This window comes from Fringilla coelebs (genome assembly GCF_963513975.1).
Source record: "Fringilla coelebs genome assembly, chromosome: 3".
NCBI classification, from domain to species: domain Eukaryota; kingdom Metazoa; phylum Chordata; class Aves; order Passeriformes; family Fringillidae; genus Fringilla; species Fringilla coelebs.
Window position 1 is genome coordinate 59,282,623 of NC_140030.1, and position 19,643 is coordinate 59,302,265.

Here is a 19,643-nt window from a genome sequence, read left to right on the forward strand (position 1 = left end):
AATGTCTTACACAGCTGAGGGAAGGCTGAAACAAATTTCTTTTGTTTGGAAAGCTTTACAGATGTAAGGAGACTTGACTTACTCTAATCCTAATTTGCATAACTAAGGTAGTGTGAATAAAGGCTAATTTGGGATGTGAGTTATCTAATATCTGACTTCAGTCATTGACATTGACCCCTCCTTAAATGAGCTGCCAATGTTTCTAGGTAATGTCCAAATTCAACCCAGTCCCGGGGAATACTTCTGATTATATCCTTTTTCTAGAGGAAAATTTTGGTCATAGAAAATGCATTAAATGCATATGAAGGCATTCCTTCAAGGCCTGCATACTTTTCTTGCAAGCTTATTCTACATTATTTAATAAAAGAGCACCTAAAATAATTCATGTGGAATATAAACCTGAACAGCTTAGCTCCTATGCCCTAGTTATTTTAATGTATTTTTCCCCCAGACATATTTAATCTTCTTTTCAGCTACACCTGTATCACTTAAACATCTGAATGAAAAATTAAACCTGTGAGACTGAAAAATGCTTGACTCAAAAAGACTAACCTCTGAGAACATCCTCTTTCCATGGCAACCTTGAGATGAAGAAAGGTAAGTCCTTGCTACCTGAAAATTTTCCTTGAAATGCTTTCCTACATAATGCATTAAGTGTATTTAAACTTTTTCTCAACTCTCTAGGCAGCATTGGTTTGAAACAAGAGTGCTGAGGAACTTTAATTCTCCTATTCTATGCAGGGAATTTCAGATGAGATGTTTTGACCTTAAAACCTATGACCTTAAGAAGTTTATGATTTTAAGATATTCACCACCTACTGGTTGCACTGTGAGTTCTGAACAGAGAAAGGCACTTGCATTTACTTAAAAAGTTGCTCAATTAAATAAGTACATTTCACTTATTTGCAGTAAGAGAAACAAAATTTACATACTCTACTGGGACTATTCAATAAGCAGCTGTGTCAGAAACCTGTACTAAAACCATTTTTCAGAAAGAAAATATGTTTTAGAAACCCAGTACATTTGATGAGACTACTGAGTTTCAGAAGCTGCTGCCTTTGATTCTGAACAACACCATTCTGCATAAAACACCACATTAAAATGAAATCAGGTCATAAAGATAGCAGAAGTAAACAAAAGTAAAATGCAAGCAGAAGAATAAGACTTCTTGAAAACGTCTATTTCTTAGTTCTGTCACATAGTAAACACTCACAGATATATACAACATCTAAACAGTGCTGTTTGAAATAGAAGCAAAGAGGAAATTTAGATCCCATCATTCCTCAATGTGACTGGTTCAATACCTCCAATGCAGATTTCTTCTGGTGGAGTGTGGTGATAAAAGTTTTCCAATCTTCTTTAGCAGCAGCAGATTTGTCCTGGATAACTTTAGCCTTTTCCTCTGGTAAAACAGAGCACAGCAGTTCTCCTTTCGATGCCACCAGGTTTAGCTTTTGTTGCCCATTCTCACTTTCTGATAAGAATTCCTAAAAATAGTAACAAAAAAAGCTAACTGGTGAACTTTGAGTCCCAATAAAGTCAAGCTGCTAGAAAATTCATCAGTGATGAGAGTTTACTGTTTCTGCTTGTTAACGTGCTGATATATTTTCAGTAAATTCATTTAATTATTGCTTGTATTGATGGGAGTTACAGATAACAGCTACTTGATCCAGAAATGAAAGTGTCTGTATAATACATATATTAAGACTCTAGGATTACCTGCCTTTTCCATACTTCATGAGACAATTACTGATTGTGTGATTTAGTGATATAGTGATTTAGCTGGGTAATATATTCCCTCAAATACCACTAGTACAGAAAGCAATAGAAGTTTCATTTCAGGGAACCATTATCCTAACAGAGATAACACAGGGACGCCTGTGGCATACACTGGACCAAACCCCTGCCCATGGGCAAGCTCCAGCTATGCTGGACTTGCCATGAGCATGTGGTGGTGTAGGCTGATGCTCAGAACATGACCAACGTCCAATCTGTGTGATTTATGCCTCTGTATCCTTAACTAACCTTCCCTGTTTAGAAATATTAATCTTCACAGAAATCTTACACAGTGCTGGTGTGCAAGAAGTGTGTGGAAAAATGCAGGTACAAGAATTATACAGAAATGTAAGGAAACAGATTTTTAAATTCCAGCTTATTGGGATAATCTCTTTGTAACTTATTAAAAAACTCTGTAAGCATTTAGAACGCAAAGAAATTTAACAGTTTTACATAGAAATATTTTAAACTGTTATTATTGTGATTATGTAATACACATAATCATTAGGTTACACCCATGCTCAGGAGTAACAGGCTTGATACCAAAATTAGGTCAGGTTCTGATGCTGTGTTACACGAGATGTCTTAATGGAGAATGCAAAGGGTCTGTTAACTTTGAGATACTTGGACTATAAATTCTGGCTATATTAAAATGAAAGATATTGGTGACTTAATGACGTAAAGTGTGCTAACAGACAGAACATTAACTTTCAAGAAAAACAAATTTTAGGTTTATACAGGTTAGCAAGACATCTTTAGAAGTTCTAAAGCAGTCCAAAAAAAGTTTATTTCACCTAAAGCAGCTTTCAGAGAGAAGGAGAACAAGGTATGGTCTTATGATGGGACTGTAGTGATTAAAAAAAAAGAAACCCACTTTTGAAAAAAGCCCCAACCTTGCTAAAACATTTATATTTAATGTAAAAAATTACCAGGACTTTCCCCTTCTGAAGATATTCTCAACATGATGCAGTCAAATATTTGATATATCAAGACAGCATTATTTGGACTCTTCAAGCAAAGGAAAAGTGAATATACCAGAACGAGGAAGAGGTTAGCTTTTGCTGTTTTCTGAGAAACAGTTATGAATTTCCTCTGTTATACTATCTAAAGGTATAACAGCCTCATTAAATAATTCTCATTTTGTTAGTTTCAGTTAAAATGATAGCTATGTTCTATTAATAAAATAACTTTCATTCATTTGATTTACTAAAACGTACTTTCAACTGTCATTCCTTTCCACAGAACTGTTTGGGCTTATTTTAGTTGTATGTAGAAAATATTCTTTTTAAATGCCAGCTCCCACTGCATATAATTTAACTCTGCTCTTGTACCATAAGGGCTCCATTTTCATACATGATGAAAAGTATTCACTTAATTGTGAAATAACTCCAGGTACTGAGACTCGATTCTGGTATCATTCTGATTTTACAGTACTCTCCCACCTAAAACACATTTTTCTCACATTATAAAAAAGAAACAGGCAAGGAAAACTATTATGAGACATAACTACTTTCAGACTGTAGCCCAATAATTAAACTAAACAAAATAGAAAAAAAAAAGTGTTTATTTCTCTGCAATGAGTCACCTTTAGTGTTAACAATAACAACATTAACAAAAGCAGTAATTAATCAAATAAATTAATCTGAGCTGTACATTAAATTGATTTGGTCTCCCTTAGACTGGTGTTTTACTGCTATAAAGTTACCTGTATTTTCTGCAGACTTGCTGAAGCTTCACTGATGTTTTGAGGCACGTCAAAGCATTTGGCAGTGGTGACTCTTGCATTGACCAGCCACTGCTGAAAGTCCCTGAAAGCCGTCCGAAATCTTTGCTGCAAGATCTGCTCCTTGCTCTGACATCCTTTTGAAGCTTGCAGGCAGAGGCTGGGTTTATCACATCAGGGAAGAAGAAAAAAGCGAGGGAGGGGGGGAGGAAGGGCAGGACTCTGTTAGGTGACAATGCTATTATTTTGTTCTCTGAAACACAATGGTAAGGGTAGGTTAACCTGGATTCCTCCTACCAAATTTATGCACTTAACTGAGGAACCAGGAAATCCATTAGAAGCTTTCAGTTCTCAAAAGTGAAGCATGTAAATTGGGACATAGCTGTCACAGATATGACAGGTACAAGTGTTTCCACAGAATGACTCAGTGCACCTAAGCATCTATGTATTCTGCAAGCCTCTTTCTCTCTCTAGGGAGAGGGCACAGGACTACAGTGAATAAAATTCTAACTTCTGTGGCTCTGTTAAGTCCACGAGGTTTTAAAGGATCAGTCTGAGTAATCACATCCTCCTGCAGCTACAGAAGCCAGAAGCTGTAATCTTCTACAAGAAACAACAGATCCTTCTGTCTGAAATCTTCTGAAAGTAAATCAGAGTGACTTGAGAGAAAGCAAGCAAGCAAGAAGCAAATGCCACCTTTCCTAGCTAGTTCCTGCTTCAAAAAACAAATTAAACAAAGAAGAATAAAATGAAGGACAAAATCAAGGAAAATATCTGAACTAGCTGGTATAGTAAGTTTTCCTTCACACAAATAAGACATACTACTACCTCACTTTTTTACAAGGACTCCTGTAATACATCAGGTATACATGTACATTTAGTTTCAGCTGAGTTTAGTGGCATAGCCTGGCTTTAAAAAAAAAAAAATTAAAAAAATCAAATTACTACTTTGCATAACTTTTATTGACACCAAAATCAAAATAATGATTCTAACTATAGCATATGTCTGTCTCTAGTTCTAAAATTCTAATTAATGGTTCCCTTAAAGACAGCTCATCATCCCCCACACAGACACACATGAGATAAATTATAAACAAAATGAATGCATACCTGTTATACTCCTTAATCAACCCTGAAACTTTTGAAGAATGAGTACTTAAATCCCTGGAAAATCTACAAAGATCATTTAACTGAGTTTTGATCTCATCTGTCATTTGTTCAGACTTTACCAGAGCATCCAATGTTTCCTGTTAAAATAAATGAAAAATATTGGTGAGTAAATATAAAAAATGCCAGAATTTTTTAATCAGAGTTTATCAGAATTTAAATTAATTAATTTAAGATCTATAGATTTAATTTCAAGAATATTTTAGCTGTCAAGTCTACAGTACCTTATTTGAAATTATGAGCTTCTAGAGACCAAATTTCTGGATGCTTCAACTTCCTTAGCTCAAAATATTCTTGAAGCCCATTTTAAGATATAAATTTCATTCTAACAAACGAGCAATAGTGTTGTAAATTAGCTGTACACACATGAAAGTACATACATTTGGAGAATAGCAAATGATATGTGTTTATATAAATATAATTATCCTGTTGACTTGAGTTTAACAGGTTCAAATAATTTTTTTGGAGCTGTATACAGAAAGTTAATTTATGTACAAAGCTTTTAAGCAGATTCAACTCTTTCCACATATGACTTCATAACTTAAAGGTACAGCTGCTCACAATCATGACAGAGTAACTGGGTTACTGCCTGTCATTGATGCACTGGAATGGCTTGTGCCTTGGAGACAGTTAAGCCAACAAAACAGAAAAAGAGATTTTGTTGGCTTGCGTCACAAGGAGAGGTGTGATAAGTACTCCAACAAAAACAGTGCTTGAAGATGTCTACAGCATCTCCTCTGCAGAATCCTGCCAGCTACTCCAGCATAATGAGCAGTGCAGACTTGGCTCCTCGCCTCACTAGGAACTAAATTCTTCAGACATTCCTCTCAGGCTAACAGCAGAGGTTCTGCAGTGCAGGCAGACCAGAGCATTTGGCATGTATAGAATAGTTTGGCTGGAGTGCCAGTCTGGAAGAAACTTCCAATATAAACTTGAGAAACAGATCATATGAAGGTGCAGATAAGATTTGAACAGGGATCTGGAAGAGGGAGATAAAAGTGCCCCCAAAACACATTCCTAAAGAATATATGTGTGTGTGTGTGTGTGTGTGTGTGTGTGTGTGTGTGTATGTGTGTGTGTATGTGTGTATATATACACACACACACATATATATATTTTTATATATATTTATTTTTATATATATATTTATACATATATATTCAGAAGAATAAAAAAGAGGATTATTAAAAATATACATTGTAAAGAGTTCTGCACAAAACTGAATGTCCAGGAAAACTACAAATGATATTTTCCTGCAGTAGATTTTTCAAGAGTCCCCTGATTTACATTATTCATTATCATATTATGGACTACCTTCTTTGAGCTACTCATACACCAGAAATCTCTTCAATCATGATTAAGAGATACTTGAAATAGTCACTTGTTTCAATGCCATATAAAGTAGCATTTGAACTAAGTAATTATGTAAGAGCAATAATGCTTAGAAAAAACCCACTAAATACTTTTTGCTTACTTTACTTGCAGTTAAACTACTGAAACCATTCTTCTGGGAGGCATTTAAAATAACACGGCAATGGGCATTACCTAAACACAGGATGTCCCAAATTGCCAAGGGCAAGAATCACCATAATGAATTGTTAGCAGCCCCTTTTTTATGGAAGGAAAGCACCTTTAAGACTAACACAAGGTTAGAACTGCCTGTTTTCAGCACAATTTTTCAGTTTCAAATAACCTACCTCAATAACTAAGAGGTTATTCTGATTACATACAGCTTTAGCCATAGCCTACTAACAAACAGGAGCAATAACTTGCAAAACGGGGTAAATTTAACTATGGCATTTTTCCATACAGTGACATCACTGTTGCAGCCAGTTGGATTTAATATTGAATCTGCCGATTACAAAAATAATTTGCTGAATTCCAAGCACAAAATCTGTTGCTCTAATGCTGCACATACCTAAGGGAGCAGAGCTACAGTATAACAGAGTAGAAGAATGATCTTGCTAGTTCTACAAATTAGGAAATGCATTTTTAATTTGTGGCCTTGGCTAACATGGCAACAGAATCACTGTGAGACAATAGAAATGGAAACTGCAGAGCTATTTTATATTCACAATAGGGCCTTTCCCAGGGGTCCAACAATGGGAAGATTACTGTCACATTTCTTCTAACTATAAATAAAATTACATAGTGGGGCTATGCATAGTTACCTCATGAGATGCTTCTGCATCTTCCTCCTTAGCCAAACTTTACAACTGTATAATCTAAGTAAAGTGTCCTTATCTAGAGCTACAGTACATACATATTATATATACTACTAATAAAAGCAATAGCCTTTCAATTTAATATTTCTCCATTTATGAAATAAAAAATGTCTGGTGTGTTGATAACAATCCCATGTCTTTGTTTCCTTTTTAAAAACACATATATATGAAACATTTTGATATTTGTACAATTATTTGCTTCATCTTAATGCCCTCTTTGTTACTCCTACAGACACATAATGGCACTCAAGCAAGCACGTTTCATTAATCCATGCAAGGAATTCTGTAAAAGAGGAAGCCACAGAAATAACTTGGCAGGGACTCTGCAGAAGGAGATCCATAATCTCAGTTCAAAGAAAAGGTGTTCTGGGGCTTTTTTGAACACTACTTTAGTCAAGGGGTCAGAAAGTAGGCAATACACACCTCTCCCCCTCTACTGCTTTACTGCAAAAGAAAGAGAAATACTCTGTATCTTTTATCAACATATGTGAGTCATTGTGGTTGAGATACAAACATGTATCTTGATTGTTGCAAATATCTGTATATATTTACACGGAGGGGCTGTGATATATACATGGGGAATCTTTTGCTAGGAGACAACCAGGAACAGAAACAACCTCTATTTCTCTCAATTCTACTGCATTCCAAAGCAAAGCAATTAGGGATTAGACCCATTTCCAGATTAACTTCTTTAAATATTGGGCAAGATCTCAACGTGCATAACGTAGAGGATTTTTCAAGAAAGGGAAAAGTATACGCCAAATACATTCCTGACAAATTTCAATGGCACCAGTTTCTTACTTGGCTTTTAGGAAAAGCTTCACATTTCCTCCATCAAATGCTACTCTGGCTCGAACCACCGAGCAACTTTGAAGCGCAGCCCAGAGCCGGCGTGCCAGCTCCTTGGCTTCCTCCCAGGGGCAAGCCCTGGGTTCAACACCTAAAACCCAGGAAGCGTTTGCTAAGCCTGGTACAGCAGAGGCCGAGGGGAGGGACGTGTTCTGCCAGCACCGCTCGCCGTGATCACGGTAACACAAAGAGTTTGGGAAGTGGGGCTTTCACAGAAACACCTTCCGCGAGCACTGATTTTGCGATGCGCTGGACAGTCCCGCTTGGCGGAAGTTTCCCGCCCGCGGTGCCCGCACATCTACGGCGGAAACGCCGCTAGGAAAAGAGACATGCCCTTACTTTCTCCTTGCGCCAGCTCTCCACCACCTCGGCGTCCGTGCTGCGGCTGTCGGCGGGGGCCAGCCCCTGCGCCCAGGCGGCCAGCTGCCCTGCGAGCCGCTGCACAGCCTCCTCCAGCCGCCCGGCCTGCGCCGCGAACTCCCGCTCCGACAGGGCCATCTGGCTGAGCAGGTCCCGCAGGCCGCCCTGGCTGCGGCGGGCGCTCTCCTCCCACTGCCGCCAGTCCGCCTGCAGCGCCTGCATCTCGGCCGCCAGCAGCTGGCACCCGCCCGCCGTCGTGCCGCGCCGGGCGGCCGGAGCCAGCGCCTCCACCCGGCTCAGCCGGCCCGCGCCGCTCTGCCGGGACTCCACCAGCTCCTGCGGGGCGACATTGCCATGGTAACCCGGGAGCCGCCACATCGCCGCCGCCCGGGGGCGCCTCCCGGCCCGTCCCGGCCCGGCCCGTCCCCAGCGCCCCGCACCGCCCCGAGCCGCGGCCCCCGGACGGCAGCGGTCTGGGAAGCGGGGGGAGCAAAACCCAGTTAACAGCGGCCCTTGCGGGCCTTCAACAGCAGTTCTGAAACTGTCTTCAGCTTTGGAGAGAAAGACAGGAAGAATGAACGCGTTTTAGAGATGAAAAATACTATTTAGGTTGAGATGCGGAACATGACTTTGTTGTGATCTCCTGCGTAAGAAATGCTGGTGTGTAGCTGCTCACAGCAGTCTCAGAAACAGAACTGCAGTTTTCAGCCTGCTTGTGACCTGTGATGTGCCAGAATTGGTTGAACACGTCTTTTTTTTTTTTTTTTTTTTTTTTTTTTCCTGAGTATATGGTTTTGGTTTTGTTTTCAGAGCTAAATTCTTTCCATGGCATCCTTAGTTCAATCTCAGACATCTAAATCCTTGGACCTTTCAGCTTAAGAAACTGGAGAATGTATAAATACCACCCCAAACACTACAGTAATGTTATTTCTTCTCTTGTTCACCTTATGAACTTGATGCTGCTAACTCCTCCCTTTCCCGTTTTACAGATCAGGAGTTTGAGCACAAAGGAGACTGAAAATTACCCCAGAATGTACAAAAATCTGTAATTTGATCTTGGGGATCCCAAATCTTCATCTAGCATTTAAGTTCACTGTCCCACTCTCTCATGTTTAGGAGCAGAGTAAAATGTTGCAAGCCTGATTATCTGAATGTAAACACCAGGCATGGGTAAAACATGTAGCCTGCTTTAGTGTTGTATTCAGAAATATGCAAATTTCTTATGCACTCAGATGGCTAAGAATAGGTTCCAGGCTAAGGAAAGTATACACAGGGAGGCAACTCACATATTTCTACCATGTTTGAGGGGGACAATCCTTGTGCTGCTTTACACAGCTCCATTTCATGCAAAGCAGGAAAGGTTGTCACTGATTTAGACAATTCTGCTCATGGAGAAAGCATATTTAGGGATGAGGAAAAAGAAGTATTCATTAATCAGCTAAGCCACATTCTTTTGTGATGCCACCGGGCTTCCGCTCTTGCAAATTGTTCCCATGTGTGCTGTGGTTAACTTAGGTCTGATTATACTTTTACTCCATCTGTTAATATGAGAAGGGAGTAGAAAACAAAGCACAGCTTGGAAAGCTTGCTTTCAGCTCACTGAAATGTAATCACCATTTCAGAGAAAAAAAGCAAGATCCCACAACTGTTTGACTGGGTTTTTTTTTTAAAGCATAGGGTCTGAATTGCAGAAGAAATCATGAATGCTCACGTACATTGATTTTGGCCAGCTTCTTCTGTATAGTTGGTGTATCTCCAGATGCATCTGACCAGCGGTGAAGCTCTTCCTTTGCAGAATGAAGCCAGTCTGTGAATTCATGCACAGCATCCAGATAAAGCAAATGATCTTTCACGATATCTTCCACTTTCCTCATTTTCTCCTATCAATCAGATGACAAAAAAAAAAAAGAAAAAAAAAAGACCAATAAAGTACTTAATGCTATGCTGGCTTTAAGCATGCAGTGCTGGTTTGACTCCATAGCATGCATTTGAATAGTGAATAGGGTATAGCTTGTGGCATCAGAACAGAAACTGAGAAACACTGGGAAAGGTTTGGTTTGGGTTGGTCTGAACAAGGATTTTCTGCTGGAGCAGAAGTCTTCTGAAAATGGATGCAAAAATATACTTTAAAATAGTCTAATGTATGGTGTAGTAGATATCAATGCTGCAGCTGTGTCACTCTGGCATCCCTTTCCCAATACACCCCGGAAAGGGTCTGGCAGATCACCCATGGCCACTCCCAGGGTGCAGCATTGCTGCCAGAAACACAGCTCTTACTTAGAAGCACCAAGTCTCCACAAATGCTAAACAGAGTCATGGAGATGTCCCACAGCAAAACCACAAAAACTTCAGCTGTCCTAAAGTGCAAAATGATCTTTTGGTGCTGAGTCCTATTTCGACCATCACAGCAGAAGTGGTGGCTGTCCCCAGCCACCTACCCTGCAGTCCTGGAGGATGCTTCCTCTGACACAGCTGCCTGAACAGCTGCTTCCTGGCTCCATCTTAGCTTTTGTAAGTAAGTAAGTAAGTAAGTTAGTAAGTAAGCTTAGAGTGGGGTCAGTTTATCTTACTGTGAACAGTGGAAGAGTACAGTGGTTGAGGTTTGCCTTGTTGCTATATTATTTTGAGACAGCACTAATGAATGTTTATCAAAACTAACCAAAAGTGAAATGAGCTAATCAAATAGATTTTTACCCCTGTGTTGATACTCTAATCTAGATTGAAGTGTCTTGGAGCCAGTTTCAAACTAAACCACCTCCAAATTAAACTCCGTTATTTTAAAGTCAACATTCAACAAATGCTATTAAAATAAGTTAGATTAACAAGACCTGCTGCTGCCTCCAAAAAAGCCCATCAGAAATAATCCCTCAGGATGTGTAATTGTCAATGGATAGTTACTAGCTAAACAAAGAAGACCTAAAGTAAATCCTCAAAGTTTTTATACCTCAATGCATTTTATGCAGCAACAGGGTAAGAAAATGTCCACATGCACCTGATGCTAACCAAAACCACCTCCTAGGGAAGCAAAAGACTCCTCGGAAAGGAAACCACACATCCCTGTGTACATTGCTCACACCAAAATGTAGCACCAGTACAAGGGGAGCGTGGAGGCAAGGTGTTTCACTCTCATGATCTGGCTGGCAGAAGGTCCCAGTGAGCCCACATATCTTTCCTTAGAAACCAAACAGAATACCTGCATAGCATGTGCTGTGCTTAGTGGCTTGAAACACCACAAAATATGGGCATAAATCTTTTTGACAATAGGATTTATCTTTATGACAATATGTTTCCTGCTCAGGGAGGCATTTTATTCTTGCCTTTCTAGGTAAAGAAAAAAAAGGCTAGAAATGAATGAAAAGAATTAGATGAAAATAAATGTGTCAGAATATCAGAAACACTGTTGTATTCTGCTGTGGAAACTAGGAACAAAATATATGGCCTTCACTTTTCCAAAATCATAACCCCAGCAATTTCAACTCTCAATACCATTTTTGCATTCCATTAAATTTTAGTAAACTATATTCAATGTTTTTATTAGACTCAACTATACCAGAGGCAAGATTATTCACCGTCAATCCTTTAGTTACTAAAAAATTCAAAAATCAAAGTTTTTTAGCTATATATACAAATGTCTAAACATTTTACTTATTTGAAATGGAGATACTTATCTTACCTTGGCTACAGTTGTGATGTCATTAAACTGTGTTTTTAGTTCTTCTTGAGCTGCATCTCCAAAGGAAGCATCCCCCGTTTTTTCAGATAGTTCCACAGCTTTTTCAATGACTTGCTGTAAATCATCTGAGTGATCCTCTATCTCTGAAACAATAGCCTGGAAATGGTCCAGCTGAGCAAACTTCTCCTTCAGACCAATCTGTGGTTCTAAAGGCTGTTCCACTTTGTGATCCAAATTCTCTAGCCACTGCTCCAGCTGGTTTTTCCTTTCCAGATAGTCATTCCACTGGCTAATGACAGAATCTAGGCAGCTTACATTAAAAGAAACAAAGTGCAGATGAGAACTTTTAAACAGTTTGGGGAAAAAAAAAAAAAGAGGCTGCTTATACCTTAATTGTTACACTGTCTGTAGCCATACACAATAGGTTTAGAAGATACCTTTTTTTTTCATCTTGCTTTTGTTTCCTACATTAACTTGGATCCAAGTTGTTTTAGAATTTCTGTGGCTTTTGAGCCCCTTTGTACAACCAACATTGCTGCTTCCCTTTTACAGGTTACTCAGACTAATGAAAAGTGCATTTCAGTGTCTGTTCAGCAAAGTAAAATATGGAACATTACTGGAGTTTTTTATGATCAGAGTAATAAAATATGCAGCAGCCTATGAAATTACTGTCAATTAAGAGATATTCTGGCAAGTTTTGAAAGAACAAACCCATTATCTATAGACTCATTTACAATTTATAAGATATTTTCCCTTCTGTTATATATTGCTGTTCCTGGTAGATCACCATACCTCTCTGGGATTCATGTTGAGGAATGTAATTCCCATTTCACGGGACTTACAGATAGACAAGTGTGTGGTAAGATTTTCCCTCAAAATGCCATGGACTAACCTAATCTAAAAAATATTTTATGATAAAAATTGGGTGAAATTTGTGTGACATTGTTAAGACAGCCCACTATAATTTTCTACATACTATTATAATTGCAATTTTGGTGCAGCTAAGAAAGTGGCACCACTTTCAGTTTTTCTATTTTAAGAAAAAATGTAGAAAAACTGGGGATAGTCTTCAATCTCTTGAATAGCAAAACAGGTGTGATAGAGGCCCAGAAAGAATTACCACAGAGAAATTGAGAAACATAAATCTGCTTAGAACAGAGATGATGGAGGCCTTCAGATGTATAAAGTTATCTCACACAGCCAATAAGAAAAACTTTTCATTTCCACACAGGTCAAGATGAGATGAAATCAGCTTAATATGCAAGAAAGATTATTTGGAGTTGATATAAGGATTTTTTTTTTTAAATCAAAGAAACTTAATGAAAACAGAATGGAGAAAGCTTTCCTGGGTTATGTATGGAAAAGGTGGATAAATATCTGTCACATGTTCTTGGTCTTGCCAAAGTACAGGCTCAAAAACTCAGGAAAATGCTTTCTAGATTTTTCTCTGTATGAATTGGTGTGACTTTCATTAATTTTTAGATCAATTTGAAGTACCATCTCATGTGAAATTTGATTCATCTAGTAGGGTCAACTCATCATTTTTTTCCAGGCAATTTTGTGTATTTTTCTCAGACAATTCTGGTTCTCTCTGATAATGCAAATTTCCCCTCACATAGCAGTAATGAACTAATGTACTCCTCCATGCTTTAAGGCACCACCCTCTGTAAGCAAAGATGGCAGGGTCTGACCTGTGTTTTCCAGGGATTCTTACCTCTGCCAGTTCACTGAGGTACTGATGATGTCATTCCATACATCCTTCAGCGTCTGAAGCTCAGTTTGTATCACTTTCTGTCCTTCCTCATTGCTGCTTTTAAGTGCTTGTTCTCCTTTGCCAATGGCCATGTTCAGCTTAACTTCACCGTCACCTTTGAGTAAGAGGATCTCCTGTGAGGCAAAAGAGGTCAAAATATCAAATGTAACCGGATGAGAAATGAGAGCTGTAATTCTTTCAACAGTGAACACCATCTTCTCTGAGCTCATCCATCCTTAACAGTCATATCCAGTAGGAATTCCTAGGCACCTTTTCTTCTAAGGGCCTGTACCTTGTCATGTGGAAGTGATCCAGTAGTTTTTCCTACATCTAGGATTGGTCAACCTAAAATACTGCTCACATTGCAGCAGATACTGAGTAGGTCAAGCACTGCACAGCTAGAAGAAACCTCAGGAAAGGCCATGGCAGATCTCTTAATGATGTCTCTCTCTCTCTAATCTCTCCTATTAGCTGTTTATCTAACCTCTTCCTCAAGACCTCCTGTGATAGAAACACCACAGCCATGACAGAGAGACTCTGTCAATTATTCCAAGGCCACCCCTGTATTAGAAAGCTTTCTGGGCCTGCATATACATTTTCATAGTTCATTATTTCTTATGAAATGTGATGCCTGACATCTGTTCCCATTAAAATTCATCCTGTTTTTTTCTACTTCCCATCCCAATTTTTCAAGATGACCTTGAATTCTGATCCTCTTCTTCATAACCATTGAAAGAATAAATTCTAAAAATATACCTTTCTCGCTGAAGTGGCCCACACCCAATATTAATCTTGATGTGTAATATCTATTTTATCTATCCTTCTTTACCTGAATTTGTGTCAATCGTCTTTCCAGGGTGGCTTTGCTTCCAAGAGTGCTCTGTGATGATGCCAGTTTATCTTGAACCTCTTTCACCCACGACCACATACTCTGCAATGCCTCCTCAAAAGTGAGATGCTCTTGGAGCGCAAGCTGACATGTCCTCAGCTTCTCCTTGACAGTTTTGACCATGTTTTGATAACTGGTGAGATGTTGAGAAGCCAGACGTACTTCTCTCCCTGCACCATGGCCTCCTTCATTTAAAGTCTGTGCCATTTGGGAGAGCTGATCAAAAGAGTCCCTGGAAGAAAATAACGAGACTAAAAGCTTCAGAAAATGTGGAGTATTATAGCCATGGCTAGAGGTGATGAAGGCTCCTGACATAACACCTACTCCACCAGTGATAAGAGTTCACAGTTAACTGAAAAAATTACTAAGGAGACACTGGAAGAATATAAGCAGCGTGTACCGATTAATATCTTTTCTTGTGTGCAGTGCCATTTCTTGCAGAATTTTGGTGCTCAGAATGACCACAAACATTTAAATTAAAAGCTACCTTAGTTTTCTTTCCAGCAGTCCAGATTTCCTTTTCTACCAGTGCTACCCTTTTGTACCTGCCAAAGCTTCTAAGAAGTTTGTCATCTTGTACAGGTAGGAAGGCATGACTGTAGGAAGGTCATTTGTCCAGGATTAGACAATGACTCAGACTCAGTACAAGAGTCAGTAAAAGGGATTAAAACTGGGTTTATATAGCCTCAGTTAATCTCAATCTACTTGATCACCTTTCCTGATACCTGATGACTAGAGGGAATTTACATCAACCCAAAATGTCTTGCATCAGTCTCAAGGCCATAGGGAGTGACTAGGTGTTTCTTTTAAAGAGGCTGTGAGACTTGGAAAACTGACTACTGTTTTTGTTCTACCTTCACCAACCCAGTAATGAAAAGAGAATTTGAAAAAAACTCTGTGTACTCAAAACGGCAATTACTTCATCATTTACTGGATAAGTCTGAATTTTGGAAAGATTTCACAGCTAATGTGAATGCCTTTTGAGCTCTTTTATAGGGCAAGCTGTATGGGGAAGGGGGTTCTGCTAACCTGGTTGGATCAGAATGTTACAGGACAGAAAGAAAATTTTAAAATGGACATAATGAGAAAAGTAATTTTCACTATTGCTTTTGAAAGCAGTATTTTTATCTTTTATTTTTAAAAATTACACTTTGCAGTTTCCATTTATTAATTAAGTATGAAAAGCTTTTATTAATTTATCAAGAGCAAATATTGGATTTGGTTGAAATTCATTAGAACTAGAAATATCTAGATTTAGCCTCTTTTCACGGAATATTTTCCAACACATTCCTCTAGCTTTCAAAAATACACTTTACTCCAGCAGTTTAATTTCACTTCTGCCCTAGTAGAGGAAAAAGAGTATTAGAAAATATATTTTCAATATACCTTGAGTTCAGCAGCTCTTCCAGGAACTTTTCCACTTTTTGAACCTCCTTTTTCTTCTCTGAAACAAGCTGTTTGTTCTCTCCTAATGCTTCTGTGCTTATTCTTTCTTCCATGTCATGCATCCACAGGGTAAGCTTCTTGTACTGATCTTCAAAGCTACAGAGCAGATAAATACTCTCTTAAAAAATACTTCTCAAGTGGAGTAAAGTTGGAAGAAGTTAATATCCTCAAGACTGGGTATCAATTTCAGGCTTCGAGAATAAGAGTTGTACACAAAACATAATTCCACGGTGACTACTAGTCTAAAAATATTCAGCAACTCTCTAAAAATGTTCAGCAAAATCATGGGAACTACAGGCAGACCAGAAGCCTCCAAAATTTAAAGTGACAGTACTTTTATGCATTACTAAATTCAATAAAGCAGACCAAAAGAAAGCTTTTTTCAAATTCTCATAATGATTTAGTCTAAGAACAAACAATGGGTAAAAGTGGGGTTTTTTTTGTCAACATTTATGTGCAGAACACCTGAAGTGCTGTGTTTTCAAATTCACCTACAGAAGAGAACTGGAATCTTGACTGCTCAGAACTCAGCAAAACAAGTTCTGGCCTTAAGTTTGAAACCTCTTTTCTTACATGCAGGCACACCCTCTCATCCTGCTGTTTTTCCCATTACTGCCACACTAACTTTGCTTTCAATTAGCAACAGCTTTGAATCTCTTTGTATCTGAAAATATTTTAACTCTCAAAATTCAAGCCCTAAGCAGTAATTTAAGGATGTTTTCATCTTGGCTCCTTAGGAAATATGTCCATTTGGAATGGAACAGAACAGACACATATAAAATGCATACTATCTACAAACCCCAGAGCAGAAATGAACTTCATCACACATTTTCTGTCCAGAAAATGGCATTTAAATTACTGGAATGCCAACTGCTGATTTCGAGTTTCATAAGCTACACAGCATTTCTGCATATATGATCATGACCTTTCATCCTTTAACCAAACTGATGCCTTTGGAGCAAAACCTGTTGTGGTTTTTTTTTAATCAGAGAACTTCAATTTCTCTTAAATATCTCCAAAGAAAAAAGCAAACAGGACTAGAGCAACTGGAAATAATTTTGGTTTTTGCCCTGCACTTTGGAAGCCAGACCATTTCATACAGTCTCTTTGTGACTACTGGTATTACTCACTTTCCCAGGTGTGAGGCACAAGCTTCCAGGGCCTTCTTGTCATTCAGACACTGGTTGAGAAATTCCTGGAAGTTCTGGTTAGACTTTGCTATTTCCTCCTGAATATGGCTCACAACTGGTTTGGACAAACAACCATATAAGCTTTCTCCTTCTTTGCAGGCAGCATCTAATTTTTTCTGTCCTTCACTAATAGAATCCAGCACACCCTGTGCAATGAAAGAATGTAGTTTAAACACATAAGGTTTGATAATTAAAGATAAGAAATATTTCCATGAGAAGTGGTCAGATTTCTCCAAGAAGATGACAGCCACTTTTAGCTATGGAAAAGTTTCTAAACAGATAGTTCAAATAAAATTTTATTAAGTGGTGCTACAATTCACAGCACTCAGTTTTTTTTATTTGATCCCAAGGTGGTCATGGCTTTCTCTGAAGTTTAAAAGTCTCTTGAAGATGTGACACGCTTTGCTTACAATAGGTGTCTGCTACAAATGCTCTGTCTCATCAAAAGTATACGCATACAATCTTTGACATATCAGTATTAATCTGAAATGTTGAATAAGTAAAAGTGCTATAAAAATCGGAAAAGTAAAGGAAGAGAAAGAAAGAAAGAAAGAAAAAAGAAAAAAAATAATCAGAAACAAGAATATATAGCTGATAGTTACACATAAACTTCCCAGAAATTAAATTCTCATCTCTCAGAACAGGGACAACAGTTTTCACTGTATTCCCTCTACAGTACATACTGCTGCCTCAAACCATTCTTATATTACCTTTTAAAAAACAAAAACAATGACTGTGCTAGCATCTACAAATTATTTTAGAGGTATTATTGGTTCCTATACTAAATTGCTAATTACTGGTTGTTTTATTTTAATTTGTTCACTATACCTGCAAGTCATGTAGCTTTGCCTCTATGGCTTTGCTGTCCCCAGACCTGTCAGATGATTCTTTTACTGCAGCCTTCACACCAGAGAACCATTCCTGGAATTCTTGCATAGAGTCTTATTTAATAAAAAAGTATAGAGAAGAGAATAGTTTTTAAGATACAGCATTATCCACAATATTATACAGCTGTTTTAAACAATTATTTATCCTTCAGGAACAGCATATAAAAGCTAACAGAACAAGTCAAATTGCCTTCAATAACCTTGGGAGTAGGATTAATTTCATAAGGAATCAGATGTTACCACTGTAAACATCCAAATTTGAGCAGTCTTACTGGGCTGCCCTTGACAGTCAATTTCAGTTTATGACACATCTAAGTTTCATGCTAGATAAAATCGAAATCAGTATCTTAATAAATAAGATTAAAAGTTGCTTATTTTTCTTTTCTGCCTACCCAGGGAGCCCAGGAAAGACTTGAGATGGGTGCTTTGACATTATAAATACCTCCATTTTGTTATATCTCTCCTTACTGCAATTAAACAAAGTGTATTTATGTGATAGAGTTGAATCCTAATAGTGAGGAAGTGTGGGTTTTCATGCATGTTACACAGTTAGAATTGAATTCTGTTTATATAAAATGCTTTGATTCATAGCAGTTATCCAATGAACATTTGGTAACAGGACATTTTGAGAGGCTCCATACAAAAATAAAGTTGTAATTGCAAGTGATGTCGCTGGAAACTCTGGCAGACTCCAGAATGACTCACGGCTGTGGGTAACAGCTCACTCATATGAACCAGCCTGAGGACTCACAGAGGAAATGTTTTTCCAAGGACTCCTGCATCCTGGCCTGTGTTCTGGAACAGAGCAGACTCACAGCTTCATACTTCTTCATTAACAAAGTGACAGTGCCACCAAGAGCTTCCAGCTCTACCGAATGGTATTTGCGACAGAGGCTGTGGAGGGTCTCCCGCGTTGAGTCAATGCTGCTTTGCCGAAGCTGAAGGTCCTTCTGTGTTTCCTGAAAATGAAGTTACAACATAATTATGATATTTATAAAGAAACAAAAGAACTGCCTTTTTCTCAAGCATTCCTACTCCTGCCATATGTTCTTTCCTCCTGTGGTCTATAAGTCATCCCAGACACAATGAAGGGAAGAGGCACTGGATCGTGTTTCCTGAATTTTCCAAGTGAGATGAATCCTTGAAACTAAGGAGTCATTGTAGAAATGTGAAAGGTGCTTTTTCTCATGATTTATTACTCTCGTATAAATAAATACATTTTAAGGCATATTGAATAGAAACAGATAATCTCAGCAAAGTCTGAAGGTACATGTGGGATGCAATATGACACTGGTATTTGGCAGGACTTCTGAATGAGAGGGACTTTACACACAACTTGAGAGAGATATTTTCTGAAAATTAAATGTGAATTAGTAGTATATCAATATTAACTGTGCTCACAGTTAAATACCTCCATGCTGTTTGTCCTGTTATGATGTGCATAACTGCATCCAGTCAAGAGAGCACTTGGATGAAGAAAAAAGAATTGTTATATTTGATGACTGAGGAGGGAGTTTGTGTTTAAATTGAATTTGGACCAGCATCTTGTACTGTGATGTGCTATGAGTTTCATAACTTACTGAAAGGGAGTCCATGTACTTGAAAACATGCTGGAGTAATGACCAAGGAGTTCAATGTAACAAAACCAGTTCTTGCCACAAGACTGCATAATTCATTAAAATTTTCTAAGAGGTTTGTAAAAAGC

General features: G+C 38.3%; 1 protein-coding gene across 2 annotated transcripts in view; it reads right to left on the bottom strand.

Moving 5' to 3' along the window:
- SYNE1 (spectrin repeat containing nuclear envelope protein 1) overlaps window positions 1-19,643 on the bottom strand; it is a 278,124-nt gene that overhangs the window by 138,673 nt on the left and 119,808 nt on the right. For both annotated transcript variants that reach the window (XM_084201522.1, XM_084201521.1), the window contains 12 exons: window positions 18,690-18,897; window positions 17,880-17,992; window positions 16,992-17,197; window positions 15,802-15,957; window positions 14,356-14,647; window positions 13,488-13,660; window positions 11,774-12,083; window positions 9,816-9,980; window positions 8,080-8,436; window positions 4,610-4,746; window positions 3,482-3,659; window positions 1,305-1,487 (listed from right to left, as the gene is read on the bottom strand). In XM_084201522.1, the coding sequence (XP_084057648.1) occupies window positions 1,305-1,487; window positions 3,482-3,659; window positions 4,610-4,746; window positions 8,080-8,436; window positions 9,816-9,980; window positions 11,774-12,083; window positions 13,488-13,660; window positions 14,356-14,647; window positions 15,802-15,957; window positions 16,992-17,197; window positions 17,880-17,992; window positions 18,690-18,897 (2,478 nt within the window). The remainder of the gene's footprint in view (window positions 1-1,304; window positions 1,488-3,481; window positions 3,660-4,609; window positions 4,747-8,079; window positions 8,437-9,815; window positions 9,981-11,773; window positions 12,084-13,487; window positions 13,661-14,355; window positions 14,648-15,801; window positions 15,958-16,991; window positions 17,198-17,879; window positions 17,993-18,689; window positions 18,898-19,643) is intronic.